Below are 16,129 nucleotides of genomic sequence, written 5' to 3' on the forward strand. Positions count from 1 at the left end.
ACGACAGTAAGCATAACATAACCTGTACATGACCCTAGTCACGACAGTAAGCATAACATAACCCGTACATGACCCTAGTCATGACAGTAAGCATAACCCTTGCATGACCCAAACATAACCCTGGCATGACCAAGCTGGATATCAAGGATATTAAATAAATTAATTAATTAATGAGGCAGAAGTATTACATGTTGTGAAAACATTAAAAAGTAAAAAGTCTACTGACTGTTTTAATATTGATATGACATTAGTAAAAAGTATTATAGAATATATTCTGCAACCTTTCACATATATATGTAATTTGTCATTTAAAACAATGGAAAATAGCAAAAGTCATTCCTATTCATAAAAGTGGAGAAAGACACACATTCACTAATTATAGACCAATATCACTGCTTCCACAGTTCTCAAAAATTGTTGAAAAATTATTTTCATACGGACTGGATAATTTTGTTGAGAAACATAAGCTCTTAAGTGAAAATCAGTATGGGTTTAGAGAAAAACAGACCACCTCAATGGCAGTCATGGAACTAGTAGAAACAATATCTACCAATATAGATAATAAACAATTTACTGTTGGGATTTTTATGGATTTAAAAAAAGCATTTGACACCATAGATCATTCCATATTAATGAAGAAATTAGAGCGATATGGTATAAGAGGTTTAGCATATAAATGGATGAAGAGTTATTTGGATGATAGATACCAGTATTTGCAGTTAAACAACACACAATCAAAGTATTTGAAGATTACACATGGTGTTCCCCAAGGATCTGTGCTGGGTCCTAAATTATTTATACTGTATATAAATGATATTTGTTGTGTTTCAAAAATACTGAAAAGTGTTTTATTTGCTGATGACACAACTCTTTACTGTTCAGGAGACAACCTGAAGCAGCTTCTGACTACTGTGGAGTATGAATTGAATACAATGAAAAATTGGTTTGACATGAATACATTATCATTAAATTTAAATAAAACCAAGTTCATAGTTTTTGGCACCAGAGAAATTACTCATCAAGTTAAAATTATGGTGAATTCAATTGAAATAGCGAGAGTGTATGAAAATAAATTCCTTGGGGTAGTTATTGATGATAAATTATGTTGGAAGCCACACATAGAAAATGTCAAAAGGAAAATGTCAAAAATCGTAGGGATACTTTCTAAAACAAATGATGTCTTGAATCAAAAATCATTATATACATTATATTGTTCATTATTATTACCATATTTGACCTATTGTGTGGAAATCTGGGGAAACGCATATAAAACAAATACCGACCTTGTCTTTAAATTGCAAAAGCGTGCCATAAGAATTATTAATCGATCAAAATTTAGAGAACCAACACATTCACTATTTATTAAACTAAATATAATGAAATTTTATGACTTGGTTGATTTTAAAATAGCACAAATAATGTACAAAGTATATAATAATCTACTCTGCCACAGTATTCAGAAGCTATTTGAAATTAGACACAGTCCCTATGAGATAAGGGGTACAAGTGTCTATAAAAAACCTAAAACGAGAACAAATATTAAGCTAAGGTGTGTTTCTGTAAGAGGTGTAAATTTGTGGAACAATTTTGGTAATGAGCTGAAAAGATGCAAGTCACTTGCTGAGTTTAAAAAAATGTTTAAAAGAAAAGTTCAAGAGCATTATTTAAGTCTGACATAAGCTAGTACAATTGTAGTAATGTAATTTATTTATTTATTCATTTATTTATTTTCCGATGTACCAGAATGAGTGTAATGAAAATTGTATATGTGAGTATGTGGATGTATTATCGTTTATTTCTATTAATTTTATGTATATAAGCTATATGAGTAGGATCATATATTTTCTTTTATTGAAATATAACCTATTGTATTATAAATGAAATAAGTTAAAAAATATAATGAATAAGGGGTAGGACTAGATAAGTTTTCAACTTCTTCCTACTCCCTTTTGAACATGCAGATTATTATTGACTGATTTTATGTTTCTTTTATGTTAAAATTTTCTTTTCTGCTGTCTCTCTGTTTGTGTGTTTATGATGTATGTTCAATAAAATCAATCAATCAATCAATCAATCAATAAATGCTCAAACAGCTTCATGGAAAACTACTAGTGTGCATTTTAGTGCTACTAGCATTTCCCAAGAGGCTACTATTGCATGACACATGCCAACTTGTTGTTCCACATAGTGTTACTAGTGCAACACGGTAGTTTACTAGCAAGGTTTAATTGCGTTCAAAATCTGTAAGGTGCTAGTGCGCCCTATCATTCTACTAGTGCACTGAATTGTCTAGTAAGGACAAAGCACATACTAGCACCTGAAGATGGCTATCAAAGATATGGAATAAATGCTCAGGTTTCAACCCAGTTGCAATCAGCAATCAGATGCACAGAGAAGACACATACAGGCCTAAAAGTGATTTTGCTGTAAACTGTTGAGGACAATTTGCTCTTAGCCATTAGTCATTTTTATAAACTCAACTGGAAGCTTTATTATAAATGTTTAACGTTCTTTGGAAACTCAACAGACTCCTTCGTAACTGAGTGAGCAGTACTCAGGAGGTCTCAAATGTGTGTGCAAGCGTGTGAGAGTGTATGCAGGCAACACAGAGACCAGGTTGTCAGGAGGGAGAATGCAGTCATTTTACGCAAGTCTTGCGTAATCACATAGTTTAGTGGTTTAGCAGTTTTGGTAGCCAAGGTGCTTGTCCTCATTTAGAGTATGTTGGCATGAGGTAGGGTACATGCACCCTTTACTGGTCGCCAGCCAATTGCAGGGGATGGCTAAAGTTAAAGGGCACAAACAGAACAGCATTGCCTTTTTAATTGCTTGTATACAAATACAGTAAACACACACTATATCATGGATTTTTCAGTAATGGTTTTCATGGGTTTTTACAGGCATGTACTCAAGTGTTTGTATTGCTGCTTTGAGTGTGCTAAAGTAACAATTGCTTGAAGGTTTGGAATTACAGTAACATCTATGCTAATATCTGTTAGCCTGGTGTTTTGTAATAGATGTTAGCGGCAAACTACCAGTCCTTGGGTTTGGGTGAACAATCTGGTAGTTATATTTGCAATGTACAATGTTTAATACCCTTTTGTTGTTTGTATGGTTGCTGCTGTGTGTTAATACAATTGTGTGAAAGTTTATAATTACAGTAACATATATGCTAATTTACATCAGCCCATCTATGGTGTTTCACATTATATGCCAGCATCACGCCAGAGGCCTTTTGCTAGATATACGGTTTAGTTGAGCATTTTAGTGTTTAAATATATCATTTGTTGTATGTTTTCTTTGTATGTATTGCTGCTCTGCTTGTGATTACAGTAACATCTATGCTAATTTGTTTGGTGTTTAATGGTGTTTCCCTTTATGTTTGTGAATTAAGGTAGCAGACTAGCAAGCATGCATTCATTCGACAAAATTGTATGGTTTGGTGGATCAATTTTGATAGTTATTATAGAAAGTGCAATTCTATTTTGTTTATGTGTCAGTTTTACAGTAAACTTTTACAGTAACCTGTCAAGACACGGTTCTCTTACCGTGTCTTACTGTAGTTCATTACCTGTTTGTTTTGTTCGGAATTAAGTCCGTCTTAAAAATCATGGACTCGGGTCGATTAAACTGGCGCACCTGGGAAAAATACAGATTGCGCCTAAGTCAGGACTCGCAGCAAACTGCACTAACAGACATGGCAAGACACCTGGGAACTGTTTTAATTGTAGAACAAATAATACATGGAAATTGCTTTTAATTTTATGTACATTTTGACAGTTTCAAGTTATTCCAGGGATAATTGTGGGTTTAGCGTTCTTTCAAGCTCACCAACAATTTTGCCTAGGTGTGTACTGTTTATGTGCCTAATGATGTGCGTGGTTTCTGTGTGACAGTGCGTCATTATGGCAGATGAACTTGAATAAGTAACCAGTCATGTTGTTGCAGTCATACATTCTTGTCATACTGTGTGGTTCAGTGGGGATGGAGACAACCTCAAGTGACCTTGCTTGCTGTCGTTCATGAGGAACACTGACGTCACTGGACTAATAAAAGTTAATTGCATCTCATTGATGAATATTGCATAAATTTATACAAGATTGCCCTGACAGCAAGTGTTGAATAAGTACTCCAGAAGAAGACAAAACATACCTCAGTACAGTAAAATTGTGAAAATTGAGCGTCATTATCACACAAAAAAATTTAGTTAAATGTGTTAAGAGATTAACTTGTTGCCATTATTGCAACCAGGGATTCAAACGTTTACCCCATCCTGACACATTCACCAGTTAAAAATGAAGGTAAGGCTGCATCCAGCCCTGTTTTGGGGACATTTTGCAACCATCAGCATTCATATTTGCACAGGTGTTTCTGCTTTTTTTTTTTTTTTTTTATACCAGAAATGATTTGGCTCAATATCAATATAAAGTGACTTTGGGGTCCTCAAAAGAATCGCTCATTGTGAAAATGTAGAATAATGAAATTCTGCAGTCTTATCACTTCCGTTTGACAATAATTAAACATATGTGTAGTTGGGAGTTAAACCGATCATGGCCACTTATTTGTAGCAAAAGATCATCTGATGCTAAAAACCTTTTAGAACTTACAAATACAGTAAAATATATTTGTTAAATCAGTTCACGTTCCACTAGTATACATTCTTACATGTAAAAAAAAATAAAAATAAAAATATTGAAAAGCGATGCTTGCATGCACATTGTCTACCTCTATGGAAGAAAAAAAAAGTGGGAGCTTTTCCAGTTTGCAATTCTAACATCAATTTAAAAAAATGAATATAAAACTAATTGGGAAATCTTAACTTTTTGTTCTCCAAGGCGCCTTATGGTATTATTTATTCATTGAACTGAAAAACACAACACAAAAGTTCATTAAACTGCATTTGATTGCTTCCTTTCATTTCCTGGCAGTCGTTCTGTTTGCAAAGCCATTTTGTAGCGCTGATAAATTAGTATCCAAATAGCATCTCTTTTATACGAAACTTATACTGTAAATTTCATAACCTCGCTACTGTGTGACTCATGCATTTGAATCACATTGTTAAAAAGATGTAGAAAAGGCCTTGGGAACGGTGGGTTACATAAGTCTAAAGTTTTTTTTATTTTTCACATCAGCTGTACACAACATAAGCAATCGCACAATCGTACACACCTACACGGAGTTCGCCTTAAAAATATATATATAAAAAAAAACAAAAAAAACAAGGTATGGCTGTTTATCAGCCATGTGGGCCGTGCGTGCACTGATAGTTCAGCGAAATGTTTAATAAAAAAACAAACAAAAAACAAAACAAAAGAAAAAACCTATTATTATTCATCATCATCATCTTCCTCCACTTCTCCCCCCTCTTCTTCTTCTTCTTCCTCCTCCTCCTCTTCTTCTTCCTCCTCTTCATCACTGATGACATATTTCTTGGCCTTCTTCGTGGCCATTTCCTCATCATCCTCTGCCTTTCGTTTGCCTGACCCCTCACCCTCCTGCAATAAACACAAATACACATTCTGATCAGGAGCAGGAAAATAAATGGAAACCAAATCATAATGCAAAAACGGTTTCATTCTAATTAGATTCTAATGTTCTGCGTTTATAGTTATTAAGTACAATATTATCGACATTTTTGGTGTTTTTGGTGACGGATGACCAGTTATTGTTTACCTATCTGTGATAAATCAAAAATAAGAAAGACAGAAATACTTTCACACTGTTAAATACAACGTGCACATTCTTCCAAGTGGAAAACATGAGTCGGCACCTTTTCCTTTCGCTTGTGTGTTCTTTTAACTCTCCTGCAGGCATTGCGCAGACTTGCTGGATTTTTGGCATTAGTGCTGGTCTGTACCACACTGCCACCTATGTGCAGAGTAGCATATGACACTCACCTCATCACTGTCCAGCTTTTTGGCCTTCATCAGCCTTTGGGCCTTGTCGTCATCGGAGCCTTCATCGCTGTCTGATGAGTAGATCCTCGCACGCTCCTCTGGATTGAGTGAGAATGACCACAACAATCTCATAAAATAAACATTCTTGAGTAAAATACATCAGCAACATGTCCATTAGTGCCATATACTCTCACACTGTACTTCAAGCAGTACATTTGTTTAAAAAAATACAAATAAAAAACTGTGATAATAGTAGAAGTACTAATTCAACTCAAGCGAAAACAAACTCTTAGATGTACTTAACTACAAAATAAAACATGGAATTTTCCTGTCAATTAAATACATTTTTTTTTTTTTAAATAACTTGACAGTTGACAACAAGAAAAAAAATATAGCTACAAACAATATAGTTTTCCTTTAATAAACCTGCAAAATGCTCACACTGAAAAGAAAGAAAAAAAAACACTGGACAATAGGACTTAAGATTTGTGTAGTAGACAATGTGACAAAAGTAGAGTTGGCGAATACAGTACATCGCCATGCACCTGTTTCACTAAAATACATATTTTGATAGGACCATCATACAAAAAAAAAAAAAAAGATTAAACATACAACTTGCCATTACACTGAATGTAGTTGTTGTAAATAGCCCTTTAGGACATTTTTCGTTTGGTCTCATCTTATGTTCCAGAGCATCGTGGGTAAAATTACTTATTTCCTTCTTTCACTATGACACTTGTGCATTATTTGACATGACATTTTGATGACAAAGAAAAAAAAAACTTGGTTAATAACAGCAAAAAAAAAAAAATGTTGCCAGTATTTATTTATTTATTTTTTTTAAGATGAGATTTTGTTTTTTTCTTTAGTTTTTTTTTTTTTAACACCACAAGCTTATGGTGTTTAGGAAGGCGGCGGCGCAAGTAATTCTTGTATCGGACAACATTAATTCAACAATTCTCTGAAATAAGACCACGGATGGGGAATAGCTTCTCTCAATCTGTTGTGTCATCATTGTTCATGCTCCCTGGTTCCAAATAAATACTCGAGTCAATTACATAATACTAGCAAAACCTGCAAATAATTTGTTACCTCTCAAGCCACCTCCTCCTTTGTATTTGCCCTTGATGGCCGCTAAGCTGATAGATTCCTCCCCCTCCTCTTCGTCGTCATAGCGATCAGGCTCCAGGTAGCTGCTGCTCAGGCCTCTTTGATGTTGCTTCTCCCTCATTCTTCTCTGCTGCGACTCTCTGCGGATAGACGCTCGCAGGCGCTCCTCCTCTTTCTACAGTGACGGACACCAGTTGGAAACGACATTGTCTCTCTTCAAATATATTACGTGTACCATGATGATTCCTGTGGGAATGATCTTCCCACGGTTAATGAAATTAGTTAATGCTGCCCCAATTTGGAATTGCTGATGAGTTGACACTCATTGCCAATAACCCATGCATCCATCCATCCCACAAGGCTAGAATCAAGTTCAAATATGACTTAGGTGACTATGCTATTAGTCTAATGATATTAGCCATGCCAAGCAGAGGTAACTGGCTCAAGAGTTTGGTTCTGTGTATGATGGATGGATGCTATCAACAACATCATTTGTTTGGATTGGCATTACAAACATAACCAGCCTCAGAGTTTTGGTGAAAGAACGGCAGTATCGCCAACCAGTGTCCAACATTACTGTATTATGTAAGTGTGCCAGCATGTGTCTTTATGTAAGCAGTTGTGATGTGTGTACACTAGAAACCACTGACGCTTTGGATTATTATTTTTTTCCTGGTGGTTATAAGAGCACACTCAAAACATAAACAGAAGAGAACACGCGTCACCTTAATCATTTCATTCCGATGCGACTCTGGATCTCGTCCGGCCATCGGGAGGATACGGATCTTCTGTGTCTTTGAACAACGGTCGGCCAACGATAAGGTCATTTTCCTGTGTGTGGCGCTGTCAGTGGAGTGAGGCCTGATGAGGAAAATTGACATTTTGATGGAAGAATACATCACAGCACCACGACCTCGTCTAATTTCCCCGTATTCCTTTTTGTCACCTTACAGTGATGTTATGATTGCATCACATTAGTTGACAGAGAGAGAGTGAAAAACGGGATACTTAAGTGTCTTAAGAAGCTTTAGTGTGTATTGAGGGTATTTAAATGAGCCGAAAGCATGCCGTAGGGGTAAACTATTATAATTTTGTATTGAAACATTTTATGTTGTCTCTATATTGCTGGTGAGGCTGGCTTGTATCCCACGTGATAAACAGGTTCATCCCTATAGCAATTATCAATATCACAACATTTATCAACTTGACTCAGGTCTTCAAGGGGACATATTATGAAACATGAAAAATTGTTTGATTGCTTGCATGTCCTGCACGAGCAAGACACAAGATGCTGCATCCAAAATCCTATATCAGTGTTGGAATTAACTAAAAGGCATGTATGTTGTGAGTACTCACCGATACCACTGTTTTAATACAGTATCGGCACCTCTGTCTATACCAGTATCGGTATCTGAAGAACACTAGAAGAAACCACCAAATAAATCTTGTGTAAGCCAACCATTTCCCCCCCAAAAAAATGTGCCAACTTGCGAACTGTAACTACATCTGAAGGGAGTCTCCAGAATTCTTCAATAATAACACAAAAAGTAACTAGATTTGATGCAAGTTATTATTTTGACAGCTTGTAGAGGGTTCAGAAAAGTTGTTAAGAACGAGTTATGAATTGGTTAACTTAGCAAAACTGACCAGGCAATTGTGTAAAATTGCATCGCCTCTAAGAGTGACGCCTTACACCAGCAATTATTACATAGAGTTTCCATGATACACTAAGTTATCATCTTTTATGTGAATTTAACTTTGCATTGCTGCCATTGTGTTGCCTTTTTTTTAATAGCAACTTAGTTGAGTCAGAATCAACAGCACCTCTTTTGGTTGCAGTCAAGTATTGCAGTTTGTTTTGCCTTAATTAGTAAACGAGACACAATTAATCAACAATGACTTGATTCCTTCCTTGTTACAATCCCTTATCAAGGGCATGTAACTTTTGATTGTCCAATCCTGGCTGATATTTCAGATGAATAATGCTGCAATTAAAGCAAAACTTCATATTTATGATTAAAACAATTACTAACCACTGGGTTAGTCACAGCAGTAACCTGAATCAAAATACACTGGTCCATCAAAACAAAAGGTCATTTACAATCTATTGTGTATTAAATCACCTTTGGATGGCATCCTACTACTAGGCCCATGTGGTCTGAGAAAACAGAACATCCATGTGGACAAGTGGCAGCTAAGAGGATTACATAAACCTGGGCAGCTTGCACAAGCTAATAAAGGACTTGGAGCAAATTTCTCAATGATGCGCGAATGGGCGCTGCTTGGAATAAGATTCAGCTTGGGACTTATTAGAGAAATACACCAACAGGGGCGGCACGGTAGTCGAGTGGTTAGCACGTCCGCTTCCCAGTTCTGAGGTCTCCGGTTCGAGTCCAGGCTCGGACCTTCCTGGGTGGAGTTTGCATGTTCTCCCCGTGCCCGCGTGGGTCTTCTCCGGGTACTCCGGTCTCCTCCCACATTCCAAAGACATGCATGGCAGGTTAATTGGGTGCTCCGAATTGTCCCTAGGTGTGCGTGTAAAGTGTGGATGGTTGTTTGTCTCTGTGTGCCCTGCGATTGGTTGGCAACCAGTCCAGGGTGTCCCCTGCCTACTGCCCAGAGCCAGCTGAGATAGGCGCCAGCAGCCCCCGCGACCCTTGTGAGGAATAAGCGGTCAAGAAAATGGATGGATGGATACACCAACAGTGATTTCATATTTTAGGTGAAGGTTTGTGCCTCTAACAAGGCCTTATTTATTACTGATAGGCCACAGAAAGGGGATGCGAGTACCTGAACGTGAGCTTGGTTTTGAACACAGCCTGTCCCTGCAACCCAGTACCCTGGCGGATGAACAGGTGGTTGTGGTCTCCTTGCAGAGGAGCTTTGTAAATGTCAAACACTTCATTCCCCAGGTGGAGGGACATGCTGCAAAAAAAAAGAAAAAAAAAAAGAGCAGAGAGTTTAGAGGGGCCCACCATTGGCAGAGCAGTCAGACAAACTGATAGGTTGACAGTTAAGACGCACCTCCCATCGGACCATTTGACGACGCGTGCATTGCTTTCGCGCGTTTCGTTTCCCTCCTCGTCGCGCTTGACTCGCCACCGAATGGTGTTCTCCACCTGGGAAAAGCAATGATTTATAGTCAGTCACAGTTCAGTAAGTTTCATAACATCGCGTCCCAACCTCTTTCCAAACCTAACAGATTGCACTTTTACATTAAAAGGATCCAATAGATGCTGACGAGAAACCAAATAGGCTGGATTTACAGGCTCAATTGCCCAGTTCAGATGTAATGTCAGCATTAAATGTTTTTTAGTCTGACTAAACTGCTCATTGGAAGGTGTGTGGCCTGTTACATCTAGTGAAAAAATAACAGATTTTGATTTTAAAACCAAACAAACAAAAACAAACATCATGCCTAATGTCAACCATGTTGATGGCAATGTGGCGCTGGGGCTGTTTTTCTCTTACAGGACCTGGATGACTTAATGTGATCAATGGAGCAATGAATTCAGTTCTCTACTAGAAAATGCAGCAGGCCAACATCTGGCAGCAGTTTGTGCCCTCAAGCTCATATGGTCTTGGGTCCTTAAATGCAGTCCACGCTTAAAAATAGGGTTGTAACGATAACGGCAATATTGTGGTATTGCAATATTAAAACTGCCACAATTTTTCCTCGTTGTCATGTCACGATATTAAAAGCAGCATATCTGTTAAAAAAAAGTCAGGTTGACTTACATTTGTGCAGTTCTAGCACCCTCTTGTGGCTATTTTTTTTAGTGCAGTTTAATTTTCACAAGGCATGTTTTGGCCCTTCTATGTTTAAAATATTAAAAAATATTATTAGCAAGTAAGTGCCTCAATATTGCCGTATTTTTCGGATTATATGTCGCTCCGGATAATAAATCAAACCAGCCAAAATATGCATAATTACGCAGGAAAAAACATATAAGTTGCACTGGAGTATAAGTCGCATTTTTGGGGGAAATTTATTTGGTAAAATCCAACACCAAAAACATACATGTCATCTTGAAAGGCAATTTAAAATCAAAATAAAAGAGAGAACAACAGGCTGAATAAGCGTACGGTATACTAACGTTACATGACTGACATGCCTGGTAATGTCAGTAACGACGTAACATATTAAGAGTTTGTAGCGAGCAGTGATGGGAGTCAGAGGCGGAGTGTTGAAGCACGGAGCCAAAGGCTGGCGTTTTCTTGACATCAGTTTCTGAGGTCTTAACAGCAACTCCCCACTCAGCTAGAAGCTAACAGGCTAACTCCCCTTTTCCACATAACAAAACCTTCCCACCCGGAACTCTCCCTTCGTCCCAAGGTTCCGTGGGTGAATTATGTTCCCATCATGACAAGTTATTCATATAACTCTAGCATAAAGAACATGCTAACAAGTTTACCAAACTATCAGTTTCACTCCAAAGTACTAAATCCAATGAAATCTTCATCCTCGGTCTCACTTTTAAACAACTCCCCCAACTCGGGAGGTAGACGATGCTCTTCTACTGGCAATGTTGAACTTATCAACACAGGCCTAGAGCGCCCTCTTGCGGTTTAGTGTGAAAATAACGTGAAATGATATGATAATGTGTTAATTTCACACATAAGTCGCACCAGAGTATAGGTCGCACCCCCGGCCAAACTATGAAACAAACTGCGACTTATAATCGGAAGTGTTATTAAAGATTGTAGGTTGTTTATAAGCATTGCTGTAATGCACAAAAGCCGTTTGTTTTTTAGTATGAGTTGGTTTTTTGGGGTTTTTTTAACAATATTGTGACCTGTTTTCATATCGCCAACCTCACTACAATCGTATCATGATGTTTGGATATTGTTACATCCCTACGTAAAAAAAAAAAAACAGAATTTCCACCACAGCGATGCAAAAACTCCTCAGCAGTAATCGTAAATGCTTAATGTCAGTTTTTGCTGCTTTGACGCTACAGTATGACAGTACTGCCACAATCAAACAAAAACAGCTTGATGGTAAACAAAAGATGAAATGTACACACCTTCAACTTCAGCCTGGTGCGTCCTTCTTCATCCAGCATTTCCTCATCCTCAAATTCATCCTCATAGTACTGTGGGTCAAAAGGTCTACATAGGGGGAATTCCCCTGAGCTCAGATTGAACATTCAAAATGAAACATGAAACACATCTCAAGTACTGTGTGCATTTATAAAGTTTAATTGGCTCTAACCTGGGCTCCACAGAGAGAAAGTTGGGCAGCTTCACAAAGTAAAGGTCAGAGCCAAGGTCGGTGCTGACTTTGGGGATTTCTACTTCGATACGAGTCTCAGGCACAGGCTCCTCCTCTACCTGATCCCCTTCCAAACCGTCTTCTGTATCCTAAAGAGAAGAGCTCATCAAACTCCGCTTCATTGAGCCATGATAAAAAGGGATTAGCGACACGAGTCTTAGCGAGGCGCTCGGAGGGCAACACAGATTGGTAATTCTCATTAAAAATGACAGACGGTAATGAAAAAGTTTAGGTGGATACCATGGGTTGTCCCGGTGTCGGAGGCTTTTCTGCATCACTGTCAGAAGAAATGTCGTCAGCCTCGCCAAACAGGTCATCTGCTACAGATTTCTTGTCTACGTGATAGCACAGAATGAACAACCTTTTAAACTTCGACAGGACAAAAATGAGCTGTGAAGGATGAACACTCATCAGTGTCTCTTACTATCATTTGCACCAATTTCACTGTCAGAATCGGAGTCTGAAGCAGCTTTTGCTTTGCTTCTTCTTTGATTGAAATCATCTTCACTATCGCTTCCTTTTGCAGATTCTGAAAAATACAAAACAGACACACCAGGATCAATACATCTTTTGGCCCATTTCACTTTTCTTAAGTGTTGTATACTGTATCTTGTGTGTATATTATACCGCCAGTTTAGCTACTGTGAGCACTCCTTGCACTCACCTGGATTAACAACTCATTGCAACACTTCAACAAGTGTTTTTGATATCAGAGAATGAAGGACCTTGTCATTCAGATTAACTCATTCACTCGCAGCCATTTTCACTGAAGCAACCCCCTTCGCTCCTGGCTGTTTCACTGGATTTTGACTGATTTTGCAAGGCCAACAGAATACTGTGTTCTATTGCTATAAAAACATGCAACCTACCAAAGGAAAAATTAGTTTCTTCTTTCATCAGGGAAAAAAAAAAAAAAAAAAAAGTCTATTTCTATCAGTTTCCGTTTTGCAGCAATTAGCATTAGAATAAAGCCACGTTTCATCATTATTCACAAATCAGCTTGTTTTCAACATGGCCCTGCTTGTCTCTCTTACAGTCTGCTGCCACCTGCTGGTCATTTAAATATAACATCATCATCAAAGCATATAAATATGTCTTTGGGACACAAAACATTTAAAATAGAATGTATTTATATGTTTTTGGGAGCAAATGAGTTAATGGGAAATGAAAATCATTCAAAATTTTGTTCAATACTCTGCAACTCAGTCTGATCTTTGTGGCTACTGTAAGCATACACTGTGTCTGGATCTAAACTACCGATTAAGACTTGTGACGTTTTTCTCGGTGAACGAATGGTAAAATGGTCAGTGTTGCTCACCTGAGGTCTCATCGTCTTAATAATAATTCTGCCCATTCTTCTATATATGAAAATTGTTTTGCACAGTGTCTGTTGTAGTTTTTGGTCTTGCCTTGAACAAACACTTGTTGACCAATGACGGAATTAGGAATACAGTAGAACCTTGCATATGGACTCACGGTTGGGCACCCATTAATTTGTATATTAGCTGTTTTAATGTTTTTGATTTTTTTTTCCTTGGCTGCCTCCAACCCACCATTTCCCTTCTGTTTTTTTTTTTTTTGTGTGTGTGGAAAACACATATTGGATGTTTATCATCATTTATTGAATAACTTTTTTGGGTTAAAGAATTGTGTTTTCCAATGGTCATCAACTATACCCGGGGCCCACTGTACCTGACTTTCTGTTCCTGGGCCCTTCATCGTCAGAATTCTCCCTTTCTTCATCCGAGTATTGGCGTTTCTCCTCTTCGTCATCCGATTGGTCACTCTTAGCTCCGCCTTCCCACTTCTCATCATCTGAATGGTTCTCACGGCCTGACGCTTCTCCATCAGAGTGAGGGGTGCCCGCACCCGATCGCGGGGTTCCGAGGTCACTGTGAATGCTTGAACAAAATAAAATGAACAAGATACACCCACATTATAAGATGCACCTGCACAACCTAAAGAGATTTATCTCATACAAAGATAATATCTCTCAAAATTGTATAAAAATCACTAATTTCTGATATAACATGATATTTCCATTATTGTGATTCTAGTTGTTTTTTTGTTTTTTGTTTTTTTACAGGCCAATTAAACCAACACATGAGTATTTATGTAAAGGCAGAAAATCTCGTGTGCTATGGACCTTCTGTCAGAGCGGACACTGCCCCTCTCAGAGCGAGGACTTCCCCCTCCAGACATCCCACTGCCTGCCGGGCTTCCGCCATCTGACTGCCGTCCTCCATCTTCCTCGTCCTCTTCATCATCGTCTCGATGGCCGCGCTCCGAGCCACTGTGCTGCTCTGCATCAGAGTGTTCGTTCTCAGCCTGATCCGAGTGGACGCTGGCATCAGACTTATTACCCGACCGCTCAGACTGATTGTCGCTGCGTCCACTGCCGCTGTGCTGACTGTGCTCTTCTTCCTCACTGTCATCTCCAAACAGTTCCTAAAAATAAAAGCATAATATACAGTGACCCGTCACGGACAAATGAACCGCGATATAGCTGAGGTTAGCTATTAATAAGAGACCCGACCGTTCAACATGCTAGTGTTTAAATATCACTTGTTTCATGCATTGTTAGTTAACGGAGTGATATTTCAGAGACTCAGTTTAGTCAGCTGTCAAACTGTGACACACACCTTATTCATACTGGGTTTTCCACCCTCCTGGCCTTCCTCTTCATCATCATCATCATCACCTCGTTCTCTGTCACTGTCACTGCCACTGCCCGATGCGTTGCTGGCAGAACGAGGTCGCTCTTGCTCAGAATCAGAACCAGAGCCTGAAGCAGATTCTGTGACAATTGGTCACAACATTAGGCACATTTGCAGTTTCTGCACTTTTAAATGATATCAAACACACATGATGTACTGTATGTAAAATTCTGCCTAATCACTGTATTAGGAGGAGGTAGTAATTGAGTTACTAAATTGATTATAGTCATTATAATCCTTCAATTGGAAATTGACTCACTCTGGTTCTGCTATATGTTTTGCACACCATGCCGTGAACCAGATAACATTGTAGTCAGACTCAAGATGAGATGTCAAAGTGAAACAGCGTGGTTCTGTCTTGCTCAAGGACACATCGACAGGAAGCAGACTAGCACCTCTCTAAAAATAAATTGCCTTTTTTTTGTCATTATCATGACTGTTCCGATCTACAGGTGAACTACTGCTGCTTTAAGCAATTTAGTGAATGCGTGTAGAGCGATTTTACATCAAAATAATTTTAGTTTTTTTTTTTAAATAGTACTACAAATGTTGACAATGTATATTCAACTTGCTTAAAGATGAGTAAAGTTATGAAGATGGCTTAGTTATTAAAAACTAGCAGTAGTGATAGTCTACCATTACTGTGTTCAAGATGCAATTAACTTGATGTAAAACAATTAACTATCAGAAAATCAAACACATAAAACAGGCTCAATAAGAATGACTTGTGCATTCTTTCTATTTAAGCAACTTAAAACGTCAAACAGTTTTAGTGTGCTGAATGTAGGATAATACTAAATGTGAGAGACTAATCGAGGAACACAAGGTTTTCATCTTAGTTAATAGTAGCCCATGTTGTTAGCATAAGTGCTAACAAACACCGCCGTGCGTTACCTGTTTTTAGCCTTAATAAAGCAAAGTACTTCTTTGACTCGGTGCGCATGCTAACGTCGCAAAAGTAGCAGATGAAAGGCTGAAAGAGAGCTCCATACCTCGTTGCTCATTGTCGCTGTCTCCATCACTACCGAACAATTCATCCATATCCGCCATTTTTCCAAAATTGTGTGAATGTGACCTAACGGAAGTATTTAGTAAAACTTTACGAGAACAGATTCAACTTCCGGGTCAGG

The 16,129-nt window shown here is 38.2% G+C and overlaps 1 protein-coding gene across 1 annotated transcript; it reads right to left on the reverse strand.

Moving 5' to 3' along the window:
• Positions 1–5,094: 5,094 nt before the first annotated feature.
• Positions 5,095–16,068, reverse strand: leo1 (LEO1 homolog, Paf1/RNA polymerase II complex component). Its single transcript, XM_077519005.1, has 14 exons — positions 15,992–16,068; positions 14,925–15,079; positions 14,429–14,730; positions 13,975–14,183; positions 12,707–12,811; positions 12,523–12,617; positions 12,223–12,371; positions 12,035–12,119; positions 10,032–10,126; positions 9,798–9,932; positions 7,733–7,868; positions 6,990–7,182; positions 5,898–5,995; positions 5,095–5,495 (listed from the first exon to the last, which is right to left on the reverse strand). Exons 1-14 carry the CDS (start codon positions 16,047–16,049, stop codon positions 5,328–5,330), a joined length of 1,983 nt encoding a protein of 660 aa, XP_077375131.1. The 5' UTR covers positions 16,050–16,068; the 3' UTR covers positions 5,095–5,327.
• Positions 16,069–16,129: the final 61 nt, after the last annotated feature.

This window comes from Festucalex cinctus, chromosome 4 (genome assembly GCF_051991245.1).
Source record: "Festucalex cinctus isolate MCC-2025b chromosome 4, RoL_Fcin_1.0, whole genome shotgun sequence".
Classification (NCBI taxonomy): Eukaryota; Metazoa; Chordata; class Actinopteri; order Syngnathiformes; family Syngnathidae; genus Festucalex; species Festucalex cinctus.

Excerpts from the sequence above, each read along its gene's own strand:
- leo1 (XM_077519005.1), bottom strand. The coding sequence starts at position 16,049 with ATGGCGGATATGGATGAATTGTTCGGTAGTGATGGAGACAGCGACAAT. Across the intron at positions 15,080-15,991 it reads CAGCGACAATGAGCAACGAG|AATCTGCTTCAGGCTCTGGT; the intron begins GTATGGAGCTCT and ends CAATTGTCACAG. Across the intron at positions 12,120-12,222 it reads TTTCTCTCTGTGGAGCCCAG|ACCTTTTGACCCACAGTACT; the intron begins GTTAGAGCCAAT and ends CCCCCTATGTAG.